The sequence below is a fragment of the Rhipicephalus microplus genome, unplaced genomic scaffold (genome assembly GCF_043290135.1).
Source record: "Rhipicephalus microplus isolate Deutch F79 unplaced genomic scaffold, USDA_Rmic scaffold_13, whole genome shotgun sequence".
Classification (NCBI taxonomy): Eukaryota; Metazoa; Arthropoda; class Arachnida; order Ixodida; family Ixodidae; genus Rhipicephalus; species Rhipicephalus microplus.
This window is the reverse complement of record NW_027464586.1, coordinates 27,397,566-27,423,705: the sequence shown is the minus strand read 5'-3', so window position 1 is coordinate 27,423,705 and position 26,140 is coordinate 27,397,566. Positions and strand designations below refer to the sequence as shown.

Genomic DNA, 26,140 nt, shown 5'->3' with positions numbered 1-26,140 from the left:
AGTATAAAATCACCAATAATTCATAGGTCTTTTTCCTTTAAACATCAAGATGTGATCATGTAAATTCTGCATCCACTGATCATCAGCATTTGGGGCTTGATGCATAGAACATAATATGAATTGCACGCTTCGAACAGTCACATTCAAGAATAAATTTTCATGTTTGTCAGTCTGATTTAGTACTCTTACATCAACACTATTTTTTGCAGCGACTGCAGCACCACCATCTCGGGAACATCTATCTATTCTTAACAATTGATGGTTCGGTGAAACAATTTCAACATCCCGCACCCCGTCGTGCAGCCAAGTTTCACAAATAACGCACACATGAGGATCGTACGCAAGCAAGGTATCTACAGTTTTTCTATTTTGTTGACAGTACTTTGGGCATACCGCGAAAGCAGTCGCCACTGCTGGACCGTGACTGCGATTCTGTATGTCGCGTTCGTGTCTCAGAGTTTTTCCTTTTCTTTGGAATTTCTTTCCGCATATTGTGCGCGTCATCCCAAAAGTAGAGAGCACCGTCAATGCGAATCTTATCATGAACGAGCTGGACTTATTTACTGCTCGCTCTTTGGTCTTGTGTACTGCTCCACAGGAATCGGCGCCTGTGCAATGTGTCTGCACAATAGTCATTTTGCAATGATATACCTGTTCCCTTTAGCTTGCGTGCGTTCTTTAGCAGTGCTTCTTTTTTAGAGTAACTCTGAATGAGCGCAATGACCGGCCTCCCTGAGTGTGCTTTTCAAAGTTGGTGAATTCGCGCCACGGATGTACATTTTAGCCCTAGTTTGTCACGAAAGACGCCGTGAACAACCTTATCCCGTGGCTTCAGGTCAGCTTCATTCGGCTTGTCCGCGATTCTAAAAACAATCAAATTTGAACGGCGATTGCGGTTTTCTAGAACGACAAGTTTTTTCTGTGGACCTTTGAGTAATTTTTGCACTGCATCCACAGCCGCATTTACTCGCTCGTGTTTGCAATTTCTTGCTTTTAATTTAACCATGCTACATTTCAAGTTTTTTAGACGCTTTTCAAAGCCCTGTACAGCTTTCTCTGTGGATTCAAGTTGCTCTTTCAAGGAAGCAATGTCTTCTTTAATTTCCTGCTGGCCAATTATGGACAATTGGAACATTTCCTCGACAGAGGGGCCCGGATTCTCTTCGACATCAACACAAAGTAAAAGCTTGCATGAAAATAAGCAATCATAAGCAATACTCAAGCACACACGTGGGCATGGCAATAACATCAGGTATGTGTCATCACTGCGTATTGTGCTATTGTAACTAACCTGAACAAGAAAAACGAGACGCATGGTCAGTGATATGCTCCCAGCGTTTTCACCGTGCCCACTGGCAAGTCTGTCTTGCAATGCCTTCATTAAAGGGGCTGGTTCCGTCGACGTCACGAACCCGTGACTCTTGCTCCTTGCGTCAGAAAGCGTTGGAAGGAGCCATGCAGCCTTGCCGTCGATGTCGCATGTTATCGCTGCTGCAAACGGCTTGAATGCGGGCGCATTTAAAAATGGGGCAGATGTCAGGAACAAAGCCTTAACAAGAAAAACGAGACGCATGGTCAGTGATCTGCTCCCAGCGTTTTCGCCGTGCCCACTGGTAAGCCCGTACTGCGATGCCGTCATTATAGGGGCTGGTTTTGTCGACGTCACGAACCAGTGACTCTTGCTCCTTGCGTCAAAAAGCGTTGGAAGGAGCCATGCAGCCTTGCCGTCAATGTCGCATGTTGTCGCTGCTGGAAACGGCTTGAATGCGGGCGCATCGAAGAAGAGGGCGGATGTCAGGAACAAAGCTTGAACAAGAGAAACGAGACGCATGGTCAGTGATCTGCTCCCAGCCTTTTCGCCGCGCCCACTTTTGCAAATTTGATGTTACGAGACATCAATGAACCACGAAGGTATATATGACTGGTGCAAACATGATAATCATGACCTGCGAGTCATGAAAGAACATGACAACACACCATTCTTATGATGCACTCCCGGCCTTTTCGCTACTTTCACATATGTCAAATTGGGTATAACGTGATGTGAATTGATGAAAAAGCTATCAGTTACACTTTTCAAGTATAGTAATCATGACATGAGTGTCATGTAAGAAATGACTACCTGCTACGCTCGTAGCGTGCTGACAGTCATTTCGCTAGCTCCACATATACAAAATTTTGTATCAGGTGACATTATTAGACGACAAAGGTAAATGATACGTCTAAATATGATAATCATGACATCTGTGTCATGTAAGAACTAGACAACATACCGCGTTCATGATACGCTCGCGGCAGTTTTGCTAGTTTCATATTTACGAAATTGGGTATCACTCGACTTGAATAGACGACAAAGGTAAGTAAAATACCATACATAAAAATCTTGACAAGCTTGTACTGTAAAATATGACAACGTGCTATGTTCTTAGCGTGCTCACAGCCGTTTTGCTAGCTCCACATGTCACGGCACGTGATACTAAATTTGGTATGATGTGACTTGGCTAGATGACGAAGGTAATTGACAAGTCCAAACACGAAAATCATGGCATGGTAATCAGGTACGGTAAAGGTTTATTTACTCGCGCCTCGTTACGTTGTGTTCATTTTAAAATGGCATATCAGTCTTCCTCATGCGTGCGTCGCATATAATCGATTATCATTGTACGTGCGATCTGTGATTTTTTTCTGAGCAGGGTGGGAGGTTCAATTACATAACGGGTTATAAGCCCCTCTTCCCACCCCCAAATTAATTTTTTTCGGCCGCCACACATAAGCAAATCTGGATAATCTGTATAAAAATTTGGTTGGAAGTCACCGTTTCCCCGTCCTTTTCCTGTCCACCGTATGTTGTTTCACACTGTTAAACCTTTAGTAACTCAATAACTGACTTGCATCGCAACATTGTCGTCAATTGCAGCTTTATTTGTAGCATACAGAGCTGTCACGTTTGCTTTTGTTATGGCTATCATACGGTACGTTACAATGAACTTTATTTAAATATCTGGAGAAATGCAGGGGATAGTTAGACCAAGCTCAACCGACGCATCGCAGGCTCTCTGGAGAGCCGAAAGTTGACGCTGGTATTCTAAACTAATAAGGGCCGACCTCCTTTTCTGCTCTATAAACTTTTCATCCCACGTAACAAGGAGCTTCGCCAAAGCATGTGTTCTAAATGGAACGGTGAACTGCAGCGAGCGCACCGCTAGCTCAAGTCACTTGGAGAGACATGATGAATGAAAGCGAGATTCAGATAACAATTATATTGTAGCACACTAGCGGTCATAAACTGTCGTTTAGTGAGTCTTTCGTACGCTGAAAAAATACTTTTTTTCACATAAAGGTACTTTGTGAATTCATTAAATGTATAAAAAGTGTGGTGGAACTCTTGAGCCCCACACAGTGAGCCATGCGAACAGTTACTATGGACCTTTGGCAGTGCGTGTTTTTGTTGAAGTTGGTTAGCGAGTCCATACTCACACCTAGGTGTAGCGGGAAGAAAGTGATCGTGTGCATTGTTATGGTCGTGTTCTTAAGAATGTCGTGTGCTATTGTTCCTATGGAAGTCGAGACAAACAGCCTGCCCACCGATTTATAAACTCAGTAGTATAACGTCGTCTTCTCACCCAACAATGCCAAAGCAATATCAACCTGTTCGATTTATAAGAGGTAGTCTCAGTCACCTCTGTACCTACTGCGACCATGGTATATTGAGATGACCATTCTTATTGTACTGAATCTACGAAGCAGACCAATCGGCGATTGGCGACTTCCTTCAAGATCGCAATCGCTCTTCCACTACACCCTTCCCTCACTGTGCTGCGGATGCATATAGCGTTGGATCAGTGCAACAAGAATACTTTCTCTTTCCTCCTCTGTGAACTCATGGATATTGCAAAGGACCTGTACTTTACAAAATATTTTTTGGTTGCTCCTCGGTGATTCTCCATCATTCTGGCAAGTAATCAACAAACACTCCATGACGGTTTGGTGGCATGTCGGAATAGCAAAAAGAAGTTCATATCAATACTATACTCTGCATAGAATTTTTGTTCACAAAAAAGGCACAAAAATTCTTTCTGAATGCCAAATGGGCAAAACAATAATCTATATTATTGCTTCGCACTAGCTAGTTGCCGATGGTTTCATAGAATACTTGTGAAGGCTGCAGCCTCTTGCGAAACCCCAGTCTGCTGTCTCTCATGCTCTGAATTTCATAAGCCCCATATGCAAGATGTTTCTATCCTTTTCCCCACATTCGTTAAGTATTACAAAAGGTATTTCGTGACCCCATTGTGGAAACGAAGCATACTGTTCTTAGTTCCTACTTCTCTCCCGGGTGTCGTAAACGTCGTCAAATGCGCCAGCGCAACCTCAATATCCACATTGCTAAATGTTGGTCACGTTTCAAGTCAGGTTTGCTTATAAAGTCTTGTGAGATGCTCGAGGCCTATTATGGCTGAGCGTTGAGGTACCTTTTGGTTATAGTTTCCAAAATGAAATAGGCCGGCAACCCACAAGCGTTACGATGCATTGTCCCTCAGAGGGGCGCTGCAACGCTTTTTCATCATGGTCAGAAGACACCGCCATTTTGTAGTCGGGGCACCTAAGAACACGTATAGTCAAACATATCCACGCAGCGACGCGGCCTGAAATTCACAATTATTTCTGAAATTCGGCTAAACATTGCTCCCTCCTCTTTAGGCACCATATACCGAAATTTACCTTTACTTGTGGACGGCATCGTGGGCTGCGTAGTGAATCAGCAGCTGCGGAGGCTGCCACGTGCCCGCACTCGTGATCTCGCTTTAGACAATCCGCGCATTGAAGAAGAAAAGCACTTCAGACTTCGCGAGAGTTTTTTTGTGGTAGCACAACCAAGACTAAGAAACCAAATGATGCGTTTTATACTCTGTTATTGCATGTTAGGCCACTAACGATAACGTTTATGAAATAATTAGCATATAGGAAAACAGAAAAGCAAAACACATGTATTTATGCTCAAGATTGCTCGCATTTCTATCATGTAAGCTCAATGCATGCATTATTTTCTCGAATGCCAATTTAGGTTCCGCGAGAAAGCACGGACGAAGGAGAGTACACAGCACCAGCGCAACCCAAATATTTGTTCAACAATGTACCAACTAGCTTGAAGCAAATATTTCCTGAAATCTTTTCGTTTTTTGCTCTTTCTAGGTTTGAAGTGTCTTTTCACCTTTATCCTGCCACACTAAACAACGACCTTGTGAGTCGGTTGCTACAAGTTCACGTCAAAGCTTGTTAGCGAGCATGGGTGCATGTTCGTTAGGTGTTCTTTAGTCATCGAGATGATAAAAACGAAGACAGTGGCACGTCGTAAAATATCTCGTTCCCCACGTGGGCCATCACGAATGAAGAAGATGTGTGAGAGTTAAATTGTGTTCATTTATACGTGAGGTTTATTGTCCCAAACCACTTATGTTTGTGGGAGACGCCGTAGTGATGGGCTCTAAAAAGTTCAACCCCCTCACGTTCCTTAACATGCACCTGAATCTGAGCATATGGGATTATAGCCATTTCGCTTCCTTCTAAGTGATTTATGTTTTAATAAAACTCGTTCTTGGGCTAGATGGTGCATTGTAACACTTCAGAGCATTGCGGAAGTTGTGCATTGTGTCAGTGGCATCACCAGTGAATGTGGGTGCCTCGATGTTGATAGTCACTTTTAAATTGACACCGGCGACCTGCCAGTTTACAGCAAGCAAAAACGCAATTGCAAGCAGTACGTAAAAGCAATGGCCCTTTTCATAACTTGCATTCCTTACATGGTCGGTATGTTGTTTGCCTGCTGTTGCCGGTGAAATCACGCTAAAGATCACGTACTGTAACACCGTACCCGGCGGCGCTGTTGCTTTGCAATCACAGCGATTTTTGAAAATAAGATCACCAGTGCATAGGGGCGTTGTTGTGGCCGACTGTGCGGATGCAGTCAGATTGACCAAGTAAGGTGTGCGTTTCACCGCGGTGGTTCTACCTGCTTAGACCTACAAGACTTACGAACATGAGACGCCCGGTCTTGACCGGTCGTTGTCAAGGTATCCCGAGTCGTCAGGGTCGACGCTAGCTTATCTGCATGGTGCTCAATTTCCACGTTGGCTTTAACCGCTGCCAGGTTATCATTTAAATGAAATGGACAGAAGATCAGTACAATGGCTTTTTTTATTTAGCTCGTAAATGAATGAGTGTTTAGAGGTTTGGCACAGGTTTCGATAAAAGCTATAAATTCCGCATCTTTCAAAACAGTGCTCCAAATGTGAACACAAGCCACGGATGTGCCTGCAAAAACGCACATGTTGGATGGACTTGCGAAGCGAAACTTAAATAGCGCACAAACAAACCACTTGGCGTAGAAACACATGTGCCGAAGGTCCGCCCACGTAGCTCTGGCTGTACCCGGCTGGACTGGAAAAGTGGCACGCACAAGAGCACGCGCGTGCCGCTCTTCGGCCGTGGGCTCTACTGCCCAGGGAGTTCTGAGTAAGATTTATTTAAACCTTTTTGGTGCTGCCACAGGAAGTTGTCGCGAGTCACAAGCGCCTGACGTAACTTTTTTCTCTCGACCTCTCTCCTCAGCTTCAAGCGCGTTAGTCAAGACAATACAAGAAAGAAAGCAATTACTGTTTGCGAGAAATCGCTGTAACTTCACCAGCACTTTGCGGATTTTGAACTTTTTGCAGCAGTCGATTCGCGAGGCACTGACCTCTTTTAGTGAAGCCACTGGACGGCTTTTAGGCAAGTGTGCTCCTTTAGAAGCTTGAGGTTCTGTCTTGCCAAGCATAAGTTTTAGGATCTACCTGACCTGGCGGCTTTCCAAGGCGTCCTAAAGCTGGTACACCTGGTTCCAGATTTGACTTTCCAAATCCTCGAGGCACGCTTTCGATTCTCTCGTAGCCCCGCCGCGGTGGTCTAGTGGCTAAGGTACTCGGCTGCTGACCCGCAGGGCGCGGGTTCGAATCCCGGCTGCGGCGGCTGCATTTCCGATGGAGGCGGAAATGTTGTAGGCCCGTGTGCTCAGATTTGGGTGCACGTTAAAGAACCCCAGGTAGTCTAAATTTGCGGGGCCCTCCACTACGGCGTCTCTCTTAATCATATAGTGGTTTGGGAACGTTAAACCCCACATATCAATTCTCTCGTAAAAAGCGGTTCAATGTACGCCCCTTACCAATTTTTATACGCAATACCAATAGAGTATCGGGCTACCAAGCGGAATTTGTCAGCATCCTCTGGAGGATAGTCAGCACAGACAGATGCTGTCTTGTTCGGCATCAGTGTTATCGCGTTAACGAGAGACGTACACTTCCACTTCGTATGTTCCCGGCATCAGTGAACAAACCGGACCCTTCATGACAGGATATATCTTCTTTGTTCTTGCGACACGCGAAGTTTTCGTGAAGAAAACGATACAACATATACTTTCGATAATCAGCTTCGCGCACATAGAGCCACAGGGATTAGGTAATTGCTATCGTTTGATCGTTTGAGTTAAAACTCACCTTATCCTACTTCCACATGGCATTCTTCGGTGTTTTTGTTGAGCTATAATTCCATAACACTGTACGCGGTAAATCATGCGAGGAATCGGTGAATCCATGTATCCGCACTCGTGGTGAGACGATGTTCTTGATGATTTTAAAGTCATTCGGTGGAGGGGATTTCTCAGATTGCCATCAGTAGTGATGTTTAAAGAAAGAATGTGATGACGAGGATTTTTCACCAGACGTAGAAGGCGCTTAACACAATTATCATCTGCCAACTCACAAGAAGCAGGTTAGACTTCATGCCTCTTCGTGTGTTTTTGATATTTCACGCTCTTAAGTTACGTTGATTCTTTATATTTTAAAATATCTTTCAGCGAGGCCTAATTATAAGTACAGCTCTTGTTCTTGTGCACTTCAAGTAGCGCTATTGGTTGGCATATTACGAAGGCCGTATGCCGCCAAGCTTGAGCTTGACCGTCGAAGTGAAAAGGTTAGGGAAACATAACGTGCAACTACGGCTACATTCAACGCCTCTCTGGTAATTTCTTTTGTAATTCACCGTTACCCTCCGAGCGACACTGTTGCTCGACGAATTAGGCAATTTCAAAGTTACGAAAAGTGTTCGTTTGCACTCTATCCGATATTTAGTTTTCGATCGCCCTGTAGGAACCTGCAACATCGGAGGGCAGTGAATGGCACGTGTGCCATTCACTGCACTCGGATGTTCGAACTTCCTTTGTCAGAGGCATGATAATACTCTAGCCGTGCACGGCTACAGTATAAGCATGCCTGTGGCGAAAGCACTACCTTAGGACCTACAAATGCCTACGTTTTGTTGAAGAATCGAACAAATGTTTCTGACAGCGCAATTGATTATGGCGGCGTATTATGTTGCACAGGATTAGTACTAGGCATAAAGATGGACACCAAGAAATTAAAATTTTTTTCTTGCCAGTGCGACATAGGGCATGCTAATACACTTGTCACCCATCCTCTCTATTTCGGCGGCTTCTATGATTTCACGTGTAATCTGATTTCCGTTTTGTGCCGAAATTCTGCGCTTGTCAAACAGAGAAAAACAGCCACACTTCTTACAGGGCACTGCTGAAACCGCCTGCTACGTTTCTAACTTTGTAATGGTGTTCACGCAGTCGTTCATTTAGGCAACGGCTGATTTGACCGACGTAGCAGCGATCACAAGACAGCAGCAGGCAATACACAGAGCACAATCAACAAATTTGTTTTTCTGCTTTGGCACCCTCTCTTTTTGTTTGCATTTCTCGCCGTGGTCTTACACTGCCGTTCAAACATATTAGGCACTGAAAAAGAAGTACACGCACTTTGGTCCGCTGCAAAATTCGCTGCAAAACCGCGTGTACCTACGATACACGCGGTTTGAACGATTCCCTTGTGCGATTCCCTGGCTCCGCTGCTCTCGCAACCGGCCGGGCTTTGGTTTTGGCTTCAAGATACGTTCAGCTACAGAAACTAGCAAAAGCTGAGGAAACCCTGCATTCAGCAGGTTTTTTGTTGCGGGTTGAAACTCAATTGCACCATATGGTATCAAGACTTCTTTAGGGCACTTAACGTAAAGCTTAGCAGTCGCTCTTTTCACTAGTTCTGAATGCACTGAGGGGTAGGTGAGAAAACGTTTACTTGCACGCAGTTCATAATGCCAACAGGATTGATCCCCGCCGAGCGACAACTGAAGGTCCAAGAACCTCGTGTAGCAGTTCTGTGAAAGCTCATGCGTCGCCTCTAATAGCACGAGACGCCCTTTGATTACTGGCAATAGAACGTTGAACTCAAGTCCTAGCTGTTCGGAAGGACAATTCACGAAAAACAGAAAATAAATAACATAACTAAAAGTTCACAACTCTTGTACCCATAGTAGTGTGGCAACTTGGGCTAGTTGGTATGGCATCACGATAGTTATAGCGCGAGAACAAAACGACGACACAAAGACAAGAAGGGCACAAAGGACACGAGCGTTACCCAGTACCCAGTAATCTTTCCGAGAGATTCACACAAAGCAGAGCTGAAAATAGGTCACTGAGTCGGGGAGCTAGGCATGAACAAATACAGATGCGCCTTCTCTGCAAATGTACACAATCTACCCTTGAAATGAAGGTTGACCTAAGATAGCACCTCAGAAGGTCTAAGAAATGCCCACATGAGCTACCAACTGTGTTTCGAAACCTGATGACACCAAAGCCATCAATGTGTTTTTAAATAAATTATAACAATTCGGCATGAGATATAGAATAGAATAAATCTTTATTATCAACGCAAAAAGGCGGAAGCCGTTCGTAATGGTTCAAAATCGACAACCTCTTCCACATTGCTGACAAGGAAAGAGTCACTGCTGGGTAAATATCAAGCCTTGTTTGAAAGAACGCCGCAACTTGTTTTTGTCACGTGTCATTCTCAGAGAATTTACCTTTGAATATCTCAGCTATTTTGAGAGGTTTTTCTGGGAAAAATACGGCTAGAAAATCACAATTTTTGTTTTGAAAAGTTCAAAGCAATTTTCACCGCTTCAGCTGCTTACAAAGCTTCTTAGCCTAAGAGCTCATTTTCGGAAGACACACATTACTGTGTTGGTCAACGACCGTAGTGATGGTTTCACTAGCCCTTTCGCGGTACCGAACGAGAAAGAATACGGCGAAACTGCTCTCTTTGATGGCAAAACACCGAACGAAGAATTGACAAAATAGGAACCGAAACGCTTGATAAAAAGTATATCTATTGCGTTGCCCAAAAGGAGCAGTGTGCGTTAGACACATCAGTATGTTGATGACCTGTAAAAATCATTTTTACTTGTTCATTGGTGTCTTACTTTTTAGATCGCTCGGTAAAATGAATCTGTTTGAGTGACTGAATTATAGCCACCGAAGGACTGCCGTAATATAGTAGTGAAGGTTTTCTACGAAGCTTTTCTGCAGAAGGTCTTTGTATAGGCACAAGAGTAAGCTTCACAAGAAATGTAGAAAATAAAATAAAGTTGCTGATTTAGCGAAATTGTTTGGTGCTTGGTGCAAACAGCAATAGTATATTGCTTGTTTGGCTTGACAACCCAAGTGAACCATTTGTCTTGTGTGCTTGACTTCTCCCGTGTGTACTCGCTACCTGTTGTCCATCGGCCAAGCTCTTCTACCATTCTCCATCCGCCCAATTCATTGTTGTATTCAGTATCGGAACCCAGTATCCACTACCAGTTTCCACCAATTACATCAGTGCACTATTATGGTGTATGGTAGTTTTCACTATATGCAACATATCACTTTTTCTAACAGGGACTACTAACTTTTCTCGTCTGTTTTACAACCTTCGTAAGCAGACGGCTAAATTTGGCAATGGTTACCACCAATGAGACTTTGCACACCGTTAATAGCTTCTCGTCAATTACGTCTTTATGAACTTCTTCCACGAACCTCAGAGGTTAATATTACGAGCTCTAACAACTTCATAATAGCGGGAGGGTGAATTTGGGCAATATATTCAAGCTTAGTATGCAGCCCTAGGGCTTGTATATTAGGTTTTGTTGAGGCGGTATTAGGGAAAAGAGGCATAACTGATTATATGTTTTTAATAAGTTTGCTTATTAGCCATAGGCTACGTTACACATGAAAAATTGTACACTGTGCAAATAATTGTGCCTAACTTAATTTATCCGTGACACAGCAAAGCAGTGCATCAATACCACCAGTTTTCCCCAAGATTAGGGCTATAAATACTCCCGGAACGCTTAGGAAATACATGTGCGTGTCGTCTCGATTTTTTATGTGTTCTGGTTTTAATTGTGACGTTATGTGCGTAATTACTCAGCGATATATATGAGAATGCCGATGCTCGCGAATCACACCGTTATAAAGGGGGTGATTTGGCAGGTGATGTGATCATGACTAGTACATTTTTTAGTAACTGTTGCTACCAACGTTAGATAGTAACCATTAATTACTGTATTAGTAAGGGTGAAGGTAGTAACGGTTACTAACATCCCCGTTACAAACTTCACTTACTGCCCCACCGCGGTGGTCTAGTGGCCAAGGTACTCGGCTACTGGCCCGCGGATTGCAGGATCAAATCCCAACTGCGGCGACTGTATTTCCAATGGAGGCGGAAATGTTGTAGGCCCGTGCGCACGTTAGAGAATCCCAGGTTGTCGAAATTTTCGCAGCCCTACACTACGGCGTCTTTCATGATCGTATGGTGGTTTTAGAACGTTAAACACCACATATCAATCAAACTTCACTTACTAACTGGTTAGTAACATGTAACAAGTAGTTACTAAACCAAATAACTAAGCACCACAATCTTTTTGCTAAGTGTGATAGGCGACATTCGTTACGCTGCACCTTATTTAAAAACAAAACAAAATTTACTTGGCTAGGTTGCGGAAAGTTCACTCGTCAGGCAGCCACAAAATTAGTGTTAGCATAACGAAGTGTCCCAAGTCATCGCAACTATTCGACATGTGTGCCCGCAGCAGCTTGTGGCCGAGGTAGGCCACTGTAGCTGCGGAACAAGAAAATTCAAGCACAACACGAAGTGTGCCTCCACACTGTTGCTTGAACACTGATTCTCACCTGCTGTTTGAATCATGAGTGTTGCGCACAAAGTCGATGGAGTGCATGGCAAAAGCTAGTCTCTTTTTGAAACGTTATTTTAAACAAAAAAGATGTTACACTAATAAACTGTGGTAAAAGTTCTGGGTTCCTAAAACGGCTTCCCGCAAGTTTCTCGTCAAGGTGTATCTACAGTGTGGGCTCCTTATCTGGAGCGACAGTGGCGATGGGCGCCACAGTGGCTCAGGAAATCGTACGTGCGGGAAAATTGCTAAGAAAATGTGAATGGTGGCGGGGGGAGCACGGATTCGTTAGCAGTTTCGGGAGAGCGAGCAGATCCTCTCCCAACCATCACTGCCTTTGCATCTGCTATTTAAACATGAAATTTTACGCAGGATTAAATTCAGGGTAACCTTATTGTTAGCATCTAATGTTTGAGAGTGCACGTTTTGCATACGCAAATATGACAGTTTTGCGAGAATTTCTATTTATTCTATTCCTATAATCTTGCACGGTCCTGTAGTTATAGCAAAAGTATGCCACTTGCTAATATCTCTAGATATTTTATTCTTCAACAATTGCAATCAGAGCTGCATATGAAACTGTGAATATTTCAGTGTATACTCTATTCACTTCACATTTATTGGCATGTGCTCTGGGGAACGTTGAGTCGTTTCGTTTTGCTTTAGCTGTACTAAACTTGAATCGCTAAGTATTTACTATACCATATATGATTATCGTTCAACATTTGAGCCCTTTGTATACATAAGCTGTGAATAAAAACTTGGCTCACTGTGGTTAAAGCAGTGATGCAGTCGGCAACAGCACAATTCAGTGGTGTGTCGTGGACCAGGATTCCCGGTGACTTTTGAGGCCACTGCAGGTATGACTTTGCAAAAAAGAGAAATGCAGCACCACAGCACAGCACCTGTAAAAATAGGACTGCATTTGACGAAAAAATGGAGCGGCACTTATTTTTGTTTGACAAAATAATGAAGGGGTTCTGTATGTAGTTTTGAGCATAGTCAGAAAGCACTACCGATTCCCAAACAAGGCTACCGAGGACAATTGAGCCAAATTTTATGCGGCACTGGTCTGAAATTCACAATAAATTCTGAGATAGCTCAAAGTTGTTTTCTTTTTTTTGACAAATGACGCGACAAACTGAAAAGTTACTCGTCATTGCCACTGTATTACCCATTGGCTAATATAAGCATGTTACCGGGGCCGCCATGGAAGGCCGTGTTTTGTCCACGCGTGCGTGCGGAATCTCGCAGAAGAACCACGTATTTGAAGAAAAGGAAAGTGCTCGTGCTCGCGAGGCTGATGTAACATTCCTTCTTTTACCATGCCATCCCTGCCTGATTAGGTTCCAGTGCTTTTGTCGGAAAGAGAGGAAAGATAAAGCAAATGCAGCGTTCGACAATTCTTTGTGAATCCCGTCGTAATGTAGCGATTCAAAAACATTTTGTAGCTTCAAATTAGGAGGCAATAAAGCTTTTTTGTACCCATTCTATTGTCACTTCAAGAAGTCCTGCAGGGGCCCTTCAATGAGAACTAAGAAGCAACGATGCGAGCCAAAGTATAAGAAATATGATTATTAGTATTGTGAGACAGTATCAGCGTTGGAGTCTCGACGGCGTTTATTAGGCCGAATCGCCTGATCAACCCTTCGAACGAAGACGACGTTTTTCGTGATGATGATTATATACAGATGAAGAAGATGAAGGTCAAACGTTGTCAATATTTTGCTTACACTAATTTCCCCCTCGCTCGGAAGCGGCCAATTAGGCCGCTGTTTATGACGGTGGTGTACGGCGCACGAATTGTTTTAAGCGTGACACGTGAACAACCTCCGTACCACGAAAACGGCCGTCGGAAAGCATGACAACAGGGGTTACTCGATAGTTACCAGGGGCCGTCTGCTCGACTATAGCGTAGGGGCCGATGAAACGAGAGTGAAACTTATCACACAGGCCGGGAACCCGCGTTGGGGTCCACAACAATACTTCGTCTCCAGTATTGAAGTGAGCTACGTGGTGGACGCCATCGCAGCGAGTCTTCCGCTCTTGTTGGCTTGCCGGTGTATTAGGGGGCGCGCGTCGGCGACAATCCGCCAGGGGAGAGATTAAGTGCTCCGTCGATGACGATGACGAGTTCACAGGGACGTCAAAAAAGTAGATGTCGAGCGGAGATTTTGGTTGACAGCCATAGACGAGAAAGAATGGGGAATAGCCCGTGGTGCTCTGCGTAGTGGTATTGTACGCAAAAGTCACAAATAGCAGGATGGTATCCCATGCAGTTGGTGTGGTCGGCGTTGATATACATAGATATCATGTCGGTCAAAGTTCGATGGAGGCGCTCTGTGAGGCCGTTAGTCTGGGAATGGTAGCTGGATGTCTTCTTATGAATCGTATTACATGCGTGGAGGACTTGTTTGAGTAGTTTCGAGAGAAACGCCTTGCCGCGATCGCTCAATAAGATGCGTGGTGCACCATGTCTTAGAAAGATTGCCTCCAGAAAAAATGTGGCAATGTCCTCTGCTGATCCTGAAGGAAGTGCAGCTGTTTCGGCAAACCTTGTTAAATGGTCAACTGCTGTGACAATTCAGCGCTTTCCGCTAGCTGATATTGGTAGTGGTCCGTAGAGGTCAATGCCAATGACATCGAAGGGAGCGTCAGAACACGAAAGAGGTTGTAGAAGACCGGCCGGGGAGGAAGTGGGTCGCTTGCGGCGTTGGCATAGCGAGCATGACGCAACATATCGCGCTACGCAGTTGGAAAGGCCAGGCCAGGCAAAACGACTGCGGATGCGTTCATAGGTTTTTTTGAGACCGAGATGACCAGCCTTGGGGTCATCGTGAAACACCTCTAAAATCTGCGCCCTTAGGGAACGAGTAGCAACAGGAACCCAGCGCTGTCCTTCGGATGGAAGACAAAGCGGTAAAGGATTGAGCTTTTAGTCTTGAAGTTCCGCAACTGTCAATCGGCGCGAGCGTTGGGAGGACGAGAAGAGCCTTGAAGGCGCTGCATTATAGAGCGACAGTAAGAGTCGCTGCGTTGGTGGGATGCAAACGTGTCGTTTTTTAAGGTAGAAAGAAAATCGACAGCGGCGAGTGAATGAACTGACGGAGACACTTTGATAGGTTCACTCACAGTTGGCGACAAGCCAGTAGTGCCTGATGACGATTGTAAGAGACAGCGGCTAAGGGCATCGGCATCGTTGTGTTTCTTGCCGGATTTGTAGATAACGTCAAACTCCTATTCTTGGAAACGAAGTATCCAGTGACCGAGACGTCCAGACAAATTCTTCAACATCGACAGCCAGCACAAAGCGTGGTGGTCAGTGACGACGGTAAAGTGGTGGCTGTGAAGATATGGTCGAAACTTCTGGATGAGCCAGACAACGGCGAGACACTCCTGCTCGGTGATGGTGTAGTTTTTCTCTCCTGCTATGAGGGTGCGTCTTGCGTATGCGATCACACGTTCATCATAACGCTCTGTTCATTGCAGAAGTACAGCGCCGAGTCCGTGTCCGCAGGCATAAGTATGGAGGAGAGTGGTGCGGTGTTATCGAAATGACAAAGCACTGGCTCAGACATGAGGGCACGTTTCAAGGTGTCAAAAGCCATTTGGCATTCATCCGACCATATGCCTGACGCTCCCGAAGAAAGGAGTTGGTGAAGCGGCGCAGCAATGGTGGCGCAGTCTCGTATAAAGCGCCGGAAGTACGACGCAAGGCCAAGAAAGCTTCAGAGCTTTTTGAAGGGTTGAGGCATCGGGAAGTGAAGAACTGTGGTAACCTTGTCAGGATCAGGCCGGATTCCATCTTTGCTGACGAGATGTCCGAGTACTTTAATACTTTTGCTAGCAAAGTGGCACTTTTTGGTGTTGAGCTGAAGGCCAGTAGCTGCGAGACACATCAGAACTTCATCCAGGCGCTGCAAGTGCTGTTCGAATGTTGAAGAAAATATGACGATGTCGTCAAGGTAATATAAGCATGTTTTCCACTTAAGGCCCCGCAATAAAGTGTCTATCAGTCGTTCAAACGTTGCTGGCGCATTGCAGAAGCCGAAAGGTATGACGTTAAATTCGTAAAGCTAATCGGGTGTGGCAAAGGCAGTTTTTTTCCTGTCATCCTCGTGCACTGGAATTCGCCAATAACCGGAGCGCAGGTAAAGGCTTGATTGATTGATTGAGTGATATGTGGGGTTTAACGTCCCAAAACCACTATATGACTACGGGAGACGCCGTATGGAGGGCTCCGGAAATTTAGACCACCTGGGGTTTCTTAACCTGCACCCAAATGTGAGCACATGGGCCTACAACATTTCCGCCTCCATCGGAGATGCAGCCGCCGCAGCCGGGATTTGAACCAGCGCCCCGCGGGTCAGCAGCCGAATACCTTAGCCACTAGACCACCGCGGCGCGGCAGCTCAAGGCTCGAAAAATATTCCGTTCCTTGTAAGGAATCTAGGGCATCATCAATGCGAGGCAAGGGATATTTGTCTTTTCTGGTTACTTTGTTTATTGCGCGGTAGTCAACGCAGAGTCGCACCGAACCGTCTTTTTTTCTTACGAGAACGACAGGTGACGACCAAGGGCTTGAGGAGAGGTGGATGATGTTTTGCCTGAGCATATCAGCTACGTGCTTGTCGATGATCTCGCGTTCGCTCGAAGAAACACGGTATGGTCGACGACGGACAATAGAAGTTCCGTCGGTGTGTATGCGATGAGCCACCGCAGAAGTCTGGCTTAGGCAGTGGAATGTACATCGAAAGAAAATTTATGCTTAGACAACAACGCCAGTAGTTCGTCTGCTTGCGGGGGAGTGAGATCCGTGCTGATGGTATTGGCGAGAGCCGTAGTGGGTGGAGCATCTGTTGGTCTTAAACGTGATTCCAGCAGACTGGTATCCGAAGCCACTACAGCGATAGGTTGTGCCTCCACGCTGGAAACTACAACAGTGCCCTTGGGCCCTTGGTCAGCAGAACCGGCTCATTGGTGATATTCAGTACTGCGAGGAATGCGGTGCCGTTGGTGAAGCGGACAAGACTCGATGAAAGTGCTATCCCTCTGGATAGACAACGGGCCGATGGACTGATTAGGACGTCACCGTGGTCAATGGAGTCAGACATAACCGTGATAACGTGCTCATGGTTAGGTGGCACAAGGAAGTCATTGGCTGTTCGTAGCCGGTCACGTGATAATTTCAGGGAAATATCTGTCTGTCGCACAATTATGAGTTGTTGTCGACAAGAGATGAAAGCAGCAGCATCAGAAAGAAAGTTCCATCCTAAAATAAGCATAAAAGCACACGAATCCAGCACGGCAAACAGAATATGATACCGGATCCCATCAATGAAAACTTTAACGGTGCACTGTGCTGATGGCCGTATCTGCGAGTCATTTGCGCTACGTAAGAGAGTGCCAGTATAAGGTGTGGTAACCTTACGTAGACGAGTACACGAATCCGCATGAATAACAGAAATAGCAGCCCCCGTGTCCACCGATGCCTGAACTGGTACCGCTTCCGCATACACCAATAACAAGTTGGCGGGGCCCTCTGGAGCTCTTGGTGTTTCTTCGAGCGATGCAGCTTCCCTCCAAAGACTGTACCAGCTAGTTTTCTGAGTGGTAGTCAGAAGTAGGTACAGTCGGTCTCAGAGGAGATGTTGAGCGTCGTAGAGGTGAAGAGGACCGTTGGCGTCCGGGATAGCAGGGACGAGCTGCGGCGAGTGGAGAAGTCGGAGAGAAGGAACGTGTCGTAGGACATCGCTGGTACTAGTTCGGGAATGGCTCCGAATCCCTTTTGTAAACATCGCAGCCACGGCGTTCATCCTGTAGGCGCTTGCGGCAAAATCGTGAAATGTGGCCCCAAATGCCACAATCGTAACATATTGGGCGAGGCGAGTGCCAGGGGGCGTAGTGTGCTGTAGCTGTCACAGGCGCTGGTACTGGTGCAGGGACAGGCGAGTGTGGTGCAAATGCTGCTACGTTGGACTGGGCAGGAACAGGATGCGCGTGCTGAACCAAGGCAGGTGGCATGGCAGCGACTTGCGCATACATCGTAGGTGGTGTTGGTGGCGCCGTTGTGTTCGATGTTGCAATTCATATGTAAATAAAGAGTACTGAACTAGAACATACATTGTCGATTGCAGGGACCGAAAATTGATTGATTGATATGTGGGGTTTAACGTCCCAAAACCACTATATGATTATGAGAGAGGCCGTAGTGGAGGGCTCCAGAAATTTAGACCACCTGGGGTTCTTTAACGTGCACCCAAATCTGAGCACACGGGCCTACAACATTTCTGCCTCCATCGGAAATGCAGCCGCCGTAGCCGGGATTCGAACCCGCGCCCTGCGGGTCAGCAGCTGAGTACCTTAGCCACTAGACCACCGCCGCGGGGCGACCGAAAATACGATATTCGAATAGTGGATCCAAGGCTCTACGAACTCATCTGCAGCAATGGTCCTCACGCCAGCTTTATGGCGTATAATCACGCACGCCCCTTTATCTATGTGCTTTTTTATGTCGCTGGCTTATCGCACATGCAGATAATTTATTGTGCAGAGCGCGCCTTAATGTATCAGATCATTCCAGATTATTTTAATATAATATGCTAGGCTTGAGCACGCAAACACGAAGAACTGAGCTTATTCGAGAACAAACGCAACCGCCTTTGAAAATGCTCGATTTTTAGGTGCCGCACGTGTAAGTGCCTAAGCTCCTGCCATTGATCAGTTTTAACGACTGTGGACGCCCTGTTTGTCGCAATCAGTGCACAAGTGCTCAACGTGCATTATTTTCTCTAGGTGAACGTTCGGTTTTCGGGCCACAAGTTCAACAAAATAAAATGTTACAACTTGGACACGCTAACCTGCTTTCATTGTCGATGTCACAATCACATGACATCTGGTGGAGGTGCTCCTCGTTCATGTTTCAAAGATCTCGTCGAATCATGGACCTAGCACATGTACTTAAGAAGACACCAACGTCGATTATGAGCAGGAAGCTAGAAGTATAAAACAAGGTGATGCCGTGGTGGTCTAGTGGCTAAAGTACTCAGCTGCGAACCCGCAGTTCACGGGATCGAATCATGGCTGCGGCGGCAGCATTTTCATTGGAGGCCAAAATGCTGTAGGCCCATTTGAACAGATTTAGATGCACGGTAAGGAAACTCCAAGTGGCCGAAATTTTCGGAGCCCTCCACTACGGCGTCTTTCATATTGATATGATGGCTTTGGGACGTGTAACTCCACATATCCATTGATCGTCAGAAACAAGTTCTACTACTGCATTGCGAGCTTCTACACGACAAGACTCGAAAACCAGAGCCATTATCTCGACTGCGACAACGACGTCAGCCGTCGTGCCACAGCCGACAGTCGCGATGCAGCCCCTCCTCCTACCGGTAAATATTCGTTAAGCTTCTACAGACCACCAAGTCATATTTGGAAACAGGGCTCGAGATTTTTGAAGAGGTCTCAACGCTTAACAAGCGGAGCTCCAGGAACGATCTGCGTCATGTGTATTTCAACCTTAAAGACGAAACACAGACCTGGTTGGTGAATACGAAGTCCAATATGACAGCATGGGAGAGCTTCCGGACCAGGGGCAGTACTCACAAAACTTTCTTTTGACTACGCAATTTCTTAGCCAAGAATTCTCTTATTTGGAGGGATTACGATAGCGCCGGCGCAAAATTAACTTATTCGGCACTTAACAGGGCGAGGAAGACAAGGTTTAGCCGATAAAACGGCAAGGAAAGAAAGACGTGTGTGGTGATAATAGCAAGGGAGCACGCAAAGCGTCTAGTATCGAGGGTATACGATGATAGACGGCATATAATGAACCCAATGCATCTTCATTTCACAAGTTGGATATTTTACCTTTTGATTACTTACGACAGCATAAAACCACAGTCACCATCAACAATGTTATTGCACAAAGTGTACCTTTCGATGCATCTTTATTTTGTTCCTCGTCCCGCGTCACTAAATGCATGACATGGTGGAATTTTAATCTTCCATCCTACTAAAAACGTGTATGGTGAACGCTTACTACAGTTCGTAGGAGCTAAAGTGTGGAATAACTTACCACTTCAGTTTAAAGATTCTACGGCTTTTTCGAGCACACTCAAAAAATATTTGCTACATGTAGATCAGTAGTATCGACCGTGTACTAAGCCTTACACATAGTTTGATGTTTTGGCTGTTCTTGATAATTAGATCATTTATGAACAAAGCACAACACTGTGTTCTATATACATTTCTCAGCATTTACTTCACCTTAAATTCCAATGATATCTTCTTTTATTTTTGTTCGTTTTTTTTGAAAAATCAACGTTTTTTGATGTTCTGGTTTTCTGTATACAAATTGTATTCTGCTTGTATACGTTTTGCCGTTAGACCCCTTACTAGCCTATGGCTATTGGTATAATCAGTGTTGTCAATTTCTTGAAATGTATTCATAACAAGCTCAATAAAATGAAAAAAAAAAATAGCCGATGATTCGCTTCATCTCAGCTTCAGTTCCACGGGCGCCTGCTGCAGCGCTTACAGGATGCATCGTACGTTGTAATAGACGTCTTGGCATGCTGTGCAAAGCCAAGCACTCGCCTTTCATCCGCGACTGTATCTAAAAATGAAATTGCTCGACGGCCTTAAGCAATAATCCATGCACTATCTCGCCAAGTACAAGAGAACAACACTCCAGGTGCACCACATCAATAAAACGACGCAAGAATATGCATGCAATGTTTGAAAGTGTGCCACAAAACTTTTTCTCTGTTTACACGACCAGTTACTTTACATTTCAATGAAGCTGCGCTGCTATTCAACTAATCCAGTGTGATTGAGTATAGTATAAGGGTGGACTTAAGGGTGTTATGTAGTTAGAGCAAATAGGTTGCCTTTGTTGAATAATCCTATTACAAAAGACAGGGGTGACGTTTTGTGTTCGCGGAAACATTCTGCAGAAATTTAAAACAGCAGTAATCAGCAGAGATTGTGAGCGCAATTTCGCAGCTTACATGCACTACAGCATTTCGATAAAGCCGGAATTCGAGAATGTGCATACGCTTGGGGTTAGATGTGTGTCAACGTAAAACGAGGGAGACTCGTCAGGGAGGTGTTTCAGTGCTAATGCTTTTCACAAAACACGGTGCAGCAGCTCGTCCTGCGGTGTTTGAGTGTGCAAACAAAGCAAGGGACGTGCATACCAGAATTGAAGTCAAAAGACGTTACCACATGTGCGACAAATACAAAAAAAGAGAGAGAGAATTGTTTTGTCTCCGCGAAAACTTGAAATAGAAGTGATAGATAATAAAAAAAAACTGTCTGACCCAGCAGACGTCAAGAAACGTTTCCGGAAAGCAGCGTCAGATGAGCATAAAAAATTGGAGTACGCGTTTTGTGGGAGTGATAGCCACGCAGAAAGCGAGATGAAGTGTGACTGTCTTTAGATGTGAGAATAAATGCTAATTAGGATAGTTGTAAGTGAATTAGCAACATCTTCCTTAAATAACAATAATGGAAACAAACTTAGTATTATTTAGTGATAGTGACAGCAGTGACAGTGAATTCAGAATAGTTTATTCACGTTGTCATGGGTCAATATACCTTTATTTTTTTATATTGCAAAATATGGGAAGGTAGCCAACGTTAGAGCCGGGCATCCCAGCATCATAACAGTGATGTGCAACATAAATAGTGCGTGATTATTTAGCCTGACTCGGTGGTTTCTACCTTCCAGTAACCTTGGGCGAACGTATTCTAAGTAATTTTTCAAATTTTGATTAAGCTTCACCACACGTTTTGCTATTGGCGTCATTCGAAGCGTTGACAATATATCAGCAATAGGGTAAATGCTTCAGTGACAAGCTCTCATCTCAATCACTGCATCAGTAGACGAGTGGTTACCGCGTTCATCTACTATCTAGGAAGCACTGGGTTCGATTCGCCACGTCATCGAGCACATTTTCAGCATGTTTCCCGGCCTTGGAATATGCGTGACGGCGGGTACTCATTTCTTGAGAAGGTGGCTTTCGTGCTCTCTTCCTTCGCTCCCCTTTTAATTGAAAAAGCTGTGCGTGCTCCTTCATAAATTACATAATGCAAGGTTCATAGTTTCCCCCTCCATCCTGTGCTGAAATACCGATATCATACCTGGTACATAACTTTTCACGTGTTTGTATATTCGACCAGCGATCAGTCATCCTGATCTTAAGAAGAAAATCAAGACATGCAGCGAACCAGAAAGTACAGTGTCTATGAGCCTTTGAAAAGCAGCGGGCGCTCAGCACAGACCAAAGGCCAGAACTTTAAACTCATATTGTCGACAAGCGTCCACTCTCTTCCAGCTGCGGAGGTGTGAGCCACACAGCCCGTTATTGCAGGCATAGTGCCGATCCGTTTTGTCCTCTCAGGCCAAGGTTTGACAGTCGACATGCCGACGACTTCGTATCATGCCATGGCGACGTCGGTTCTCAAGGGCTTCTGGTGCCTCGACCCTCCTTTGACGGCCGCCGTAACAAGGATGACGAGTTCATAACTGATTACCAGCCAGGCATTTGACATCAGACACGCTCTCTTTTTCCTGCCCTGTCAGCTTTGTCGCAGCACCGCACTTTTGCCGACACCAGAGGAGCGAGGTCCCCCAGCCCACAAGGGTAAAACTGAAAGCGGCCACTTCAGGGGGTAAAGTTGCAGGCTGTCGAGACGAAGAAAAAAGTCCCCAATACATCACCTCAGGACGCTGTAGAGTCGACAAGACGTAATACCGACGAAACTGTGACCCCAGGCCTTACCGTCCTTGTGGTCGAACAACAAGCCGGAGCTTTATTCGACATCGTGGCCGACTTCTCCATTATTTGTAACGACCTTGCCGAATGCCTCAAAAAAGCAGACACCATTGATAGGACCTCATCTAAGCGCGACAGGTAGCCAATTACTGATACCTGTCGAAATGCGCAAAGCAAGGCTCGCCATCGGTGACTGTACTTTTGGGGCGACGTTCGTCGTTCTCACTTGATGCTGTAAAGACCTGATTATCGTAATGAATTTCTTGAAAGAACTTGGCGCCGTCATCAACGTACCTTACAGTGTCTTTATGATTCGCAACAACAGCACTGCTTCTGTCAATTGCTCAGAGACGAGGCATAACCCTTTACTTCTGACGGATGATGATGTGATCGTCCCGCGGCGATCGTGCACACTTGTTTCGGTGGCAAAGGATGAGCCGTTTTACGGTAACAGTATTGTCGACCAAATAAGCTCGTTGATCTTTAGCAACGGTATTTCAGCTGTTCGAGATTTTGTCGCTGTTACTACAGGACGCACAAACTTGCTGCTCACTAACTTCAGTGCTGAGCGGCAACACCTCCCGAAGGGTACAGCCGTCGCTTTGACAATACTCTAGAAATGCAGGGCAGTTTAACGGCACTAGACGAAGCACCTGACGAAGAATCAGTACATAATCTTGACGTTCGTACTACATTGTTAAGGATGAGCGTTTGAGACTTCTTGAGCTGCTTGATCAATTCCAGGACTGCTTTTCATCGTCTTCACGGGTCGGTAGAATGCCTCTATCAAAGAATCAAATAATACCGACAATGCAAGAAGGCCTATACACCACTATCCTTATCGTGTGGGTCCAAAAGAACCGGAAGTGATACAACAACAAGTCGCTCAAATTCTTGAAGGTGATGTGATTCAGCCATCGCAGAGCCCGTTGATATCGCCTGTAGTATTGATTAAAAAAAGCATGGTACCCTGTGTTTTTGCGTGGGTTACAGGAAGCTGAATGAAGTGACTAAAAAAAATGTGTATGCGCTGCTATGTATTGACTACTCCCTCGATAGGCTTCAAAATGCTCGCTACTTCTCTTCAATGGACCCCAGAAGCAGATATTGTCAAATTGAGGTCGATCCAAGAGATAGGAAAAAACTGCTTTTGTGACGCCAGATGGTTTATATTGTAAAGTCGACAGGACCCTGCGCCAGGCGTCTGTTCGGAGAGCTGTGGATACCTTAACGACCCCTCACGTGACGAAGGCCATCGCAGACCAAAAGATGACTGGTCGTATGGCGGCTGGATGGGTGCGCGCCGCAATGTCTCCTCCTGTGGTGTTGAAAAAGGAGCGCTTGCAGGTGGCGAGTAATACCAAGGTGGGACGGGTGGGGATCTTCTAAAGGCGGCGGTGTGCGTCATGGCACGTTGTTCGGGGGCAAGATCAGCCGTCGAGAATGCTTGGCGGATTTCGTCGCGGATGACTTGAACGACTGATGCAATGGGTGCATCTACTACCGGCGTCCGCAACCTCAGCAGTTCACGAAAAATCTCTCTGATCATGTCACGCAAGAAGCTTTGATTTTCTAACGTCAAACGGGGTTATGACTTTGGGTCTGCTGCACAAGCGACCATATTGTTGGCCGTGTTGGTGAAGTGCCCACTCGATAGCCGACGTTTTTTGGCTGAAGTTCCCTACAGTGCTTGGCAGGTTGCGCAGAATTCCGGTGAACAGCTGGTGTTTCACGCCGCGGATGAGGTAGCGCAACTTCCTATCTTCGGTAATCTGCGGGTCATCCCTTCGAAATAGACGTGCCATGTCTTCGACGAACATGGCGACCGTTTCGTTGTGTTTTTGAATGCTTAGCTCTAGTGGTTTGTGGGCGCGGTCACGTCCATCAACATTGGCAAAGGTTTCAACGATCGTCTGGTGAAAGTCGGTCCATGTGAACAGGCTGCCTTCTCCGTTCTTGTATTAAGTACGAGCGCTGTCATCAACAAAGAAGTAGGTGCGGAAGAGCTTTTCCTTAGAAGACCACTGGTTTATCTTGACAACACGGTCATAGTGATGTAACTAGTCTTGTACGTCCTAATATGCACCACCATCAAAACTTTCAAGCTTCAGTGGTTGAAAAAACATTACCTGAGATGCAGTGGGAGGACCAGTGCCAAGAAGTACCGGCTGGGGGCGTGTGTTAGCCATTTCTAGATGTCTTGTAGAGGGCTCCTGTGAGAGGTTGAACTCTGCAGAAAGACCTCGTATGCGACGACCTAATCAATGGACAGGGTTTGCAATAGGCACGTCCAGGCAGGATGAATGGCTCCCACTAGGGGTGTAAAGTATCAAGCAGTGTTGCGGCCCAGCACCTCCCCCAGTGTAGCAGTGCAACGCGAACACAGGATGACAGCATTTTATGGCGGCAAACCGAGCGTGTTAAAAATCAGCAGTACTGCAAGACGCCTGCTTCATTGTCGTCTCGAAAAGCCCTCTGCCCCACTAGCTGGAACCCACTAAACGTTTCTATTCGTTCTTTTTCATATACACACGTGTCAATATTATGACGAAACGTGTAAATATTTTGAGAACAACTGATGATGATTGGCTACTGTCTAGATGAGGATGAAGCGTATAATAGATGCCTACACTAATTTCCTTCACGTGGAAGCGCCCAGCCTGGTCGCTGCGGGCGGGTAGTCAAGGTGCAGAGGAACATCGTTTGAAAAGCTTCTTGCGGGAAACGTGAACAGTTTCGGTGCTGCAGTAACGGTGGTGTAGTTGGCACGACAAGAGGCGTCACACGATATTTTACAGGTGAAGTCTGCTCTAAAACTGCACATATGGGCTCATGAATCGAGGCCGGAACTTTTCGCACAAACCAGGTGTGCGAATTGGTGTCAATAGCAGCAACTCGACACCAAGTTGAAATGATACCACATGATGAGAGGTGTCGTAGACGGCCTTCCTTGCTAGTTGCGTAGTTTCAGTGTTCATACGAGCGGGCTTGCAGCACTGGGCAATGCGAAAAAGGTTTTCTTGGCAAGAGGACGGTGAGGGAGGGTCATTGTTTGTGAAGAAGGAAACGCCGATAAATAAAGTAGGTGAACGTCCCTAAACGAGATAAAACGGTGATAGCTGGTTGTGCGCTGAACAGCGTTGTTGTAGACGAAAGTGAGGAACGGTAGAAGTTTATCCTTTTTTGTGATCTGGTTGAATATACACGGTGATCATGTGCGCAGGGGTTCCATGAAATCATTGGTCAGGCCA

At 45.6% G+C, this 26,140-nt stretch overlaps 1 protein-coding gene across 4 annotated transcripts in view; it reads right to left on the bottom strand.

Moving 5' to 3' along the window:
* The window catches only part of LOC119165924 (ATP-binding cassette sub-family C member 2), a 1,429,043-nt gene that overhangs the window by 1,240,837 nt on the left and 162,066 nt on the right, over positions 1-26,140 (bottom strand). For all 4 annotated transcript variants that reach the window (XM_075882663.1, XM_075882666.1, XM_075882665.1 and 1 more), the window contains one exon: positions 12,876-13,010. In XM_075882663.1, coding sequence (XP_075738778.1) covers positions 12,876-13,010 — 135 coding nt within the window. The remainder of the gene's footprint in view (positions 1-12,875; positions 13,011-26,140) is intronic.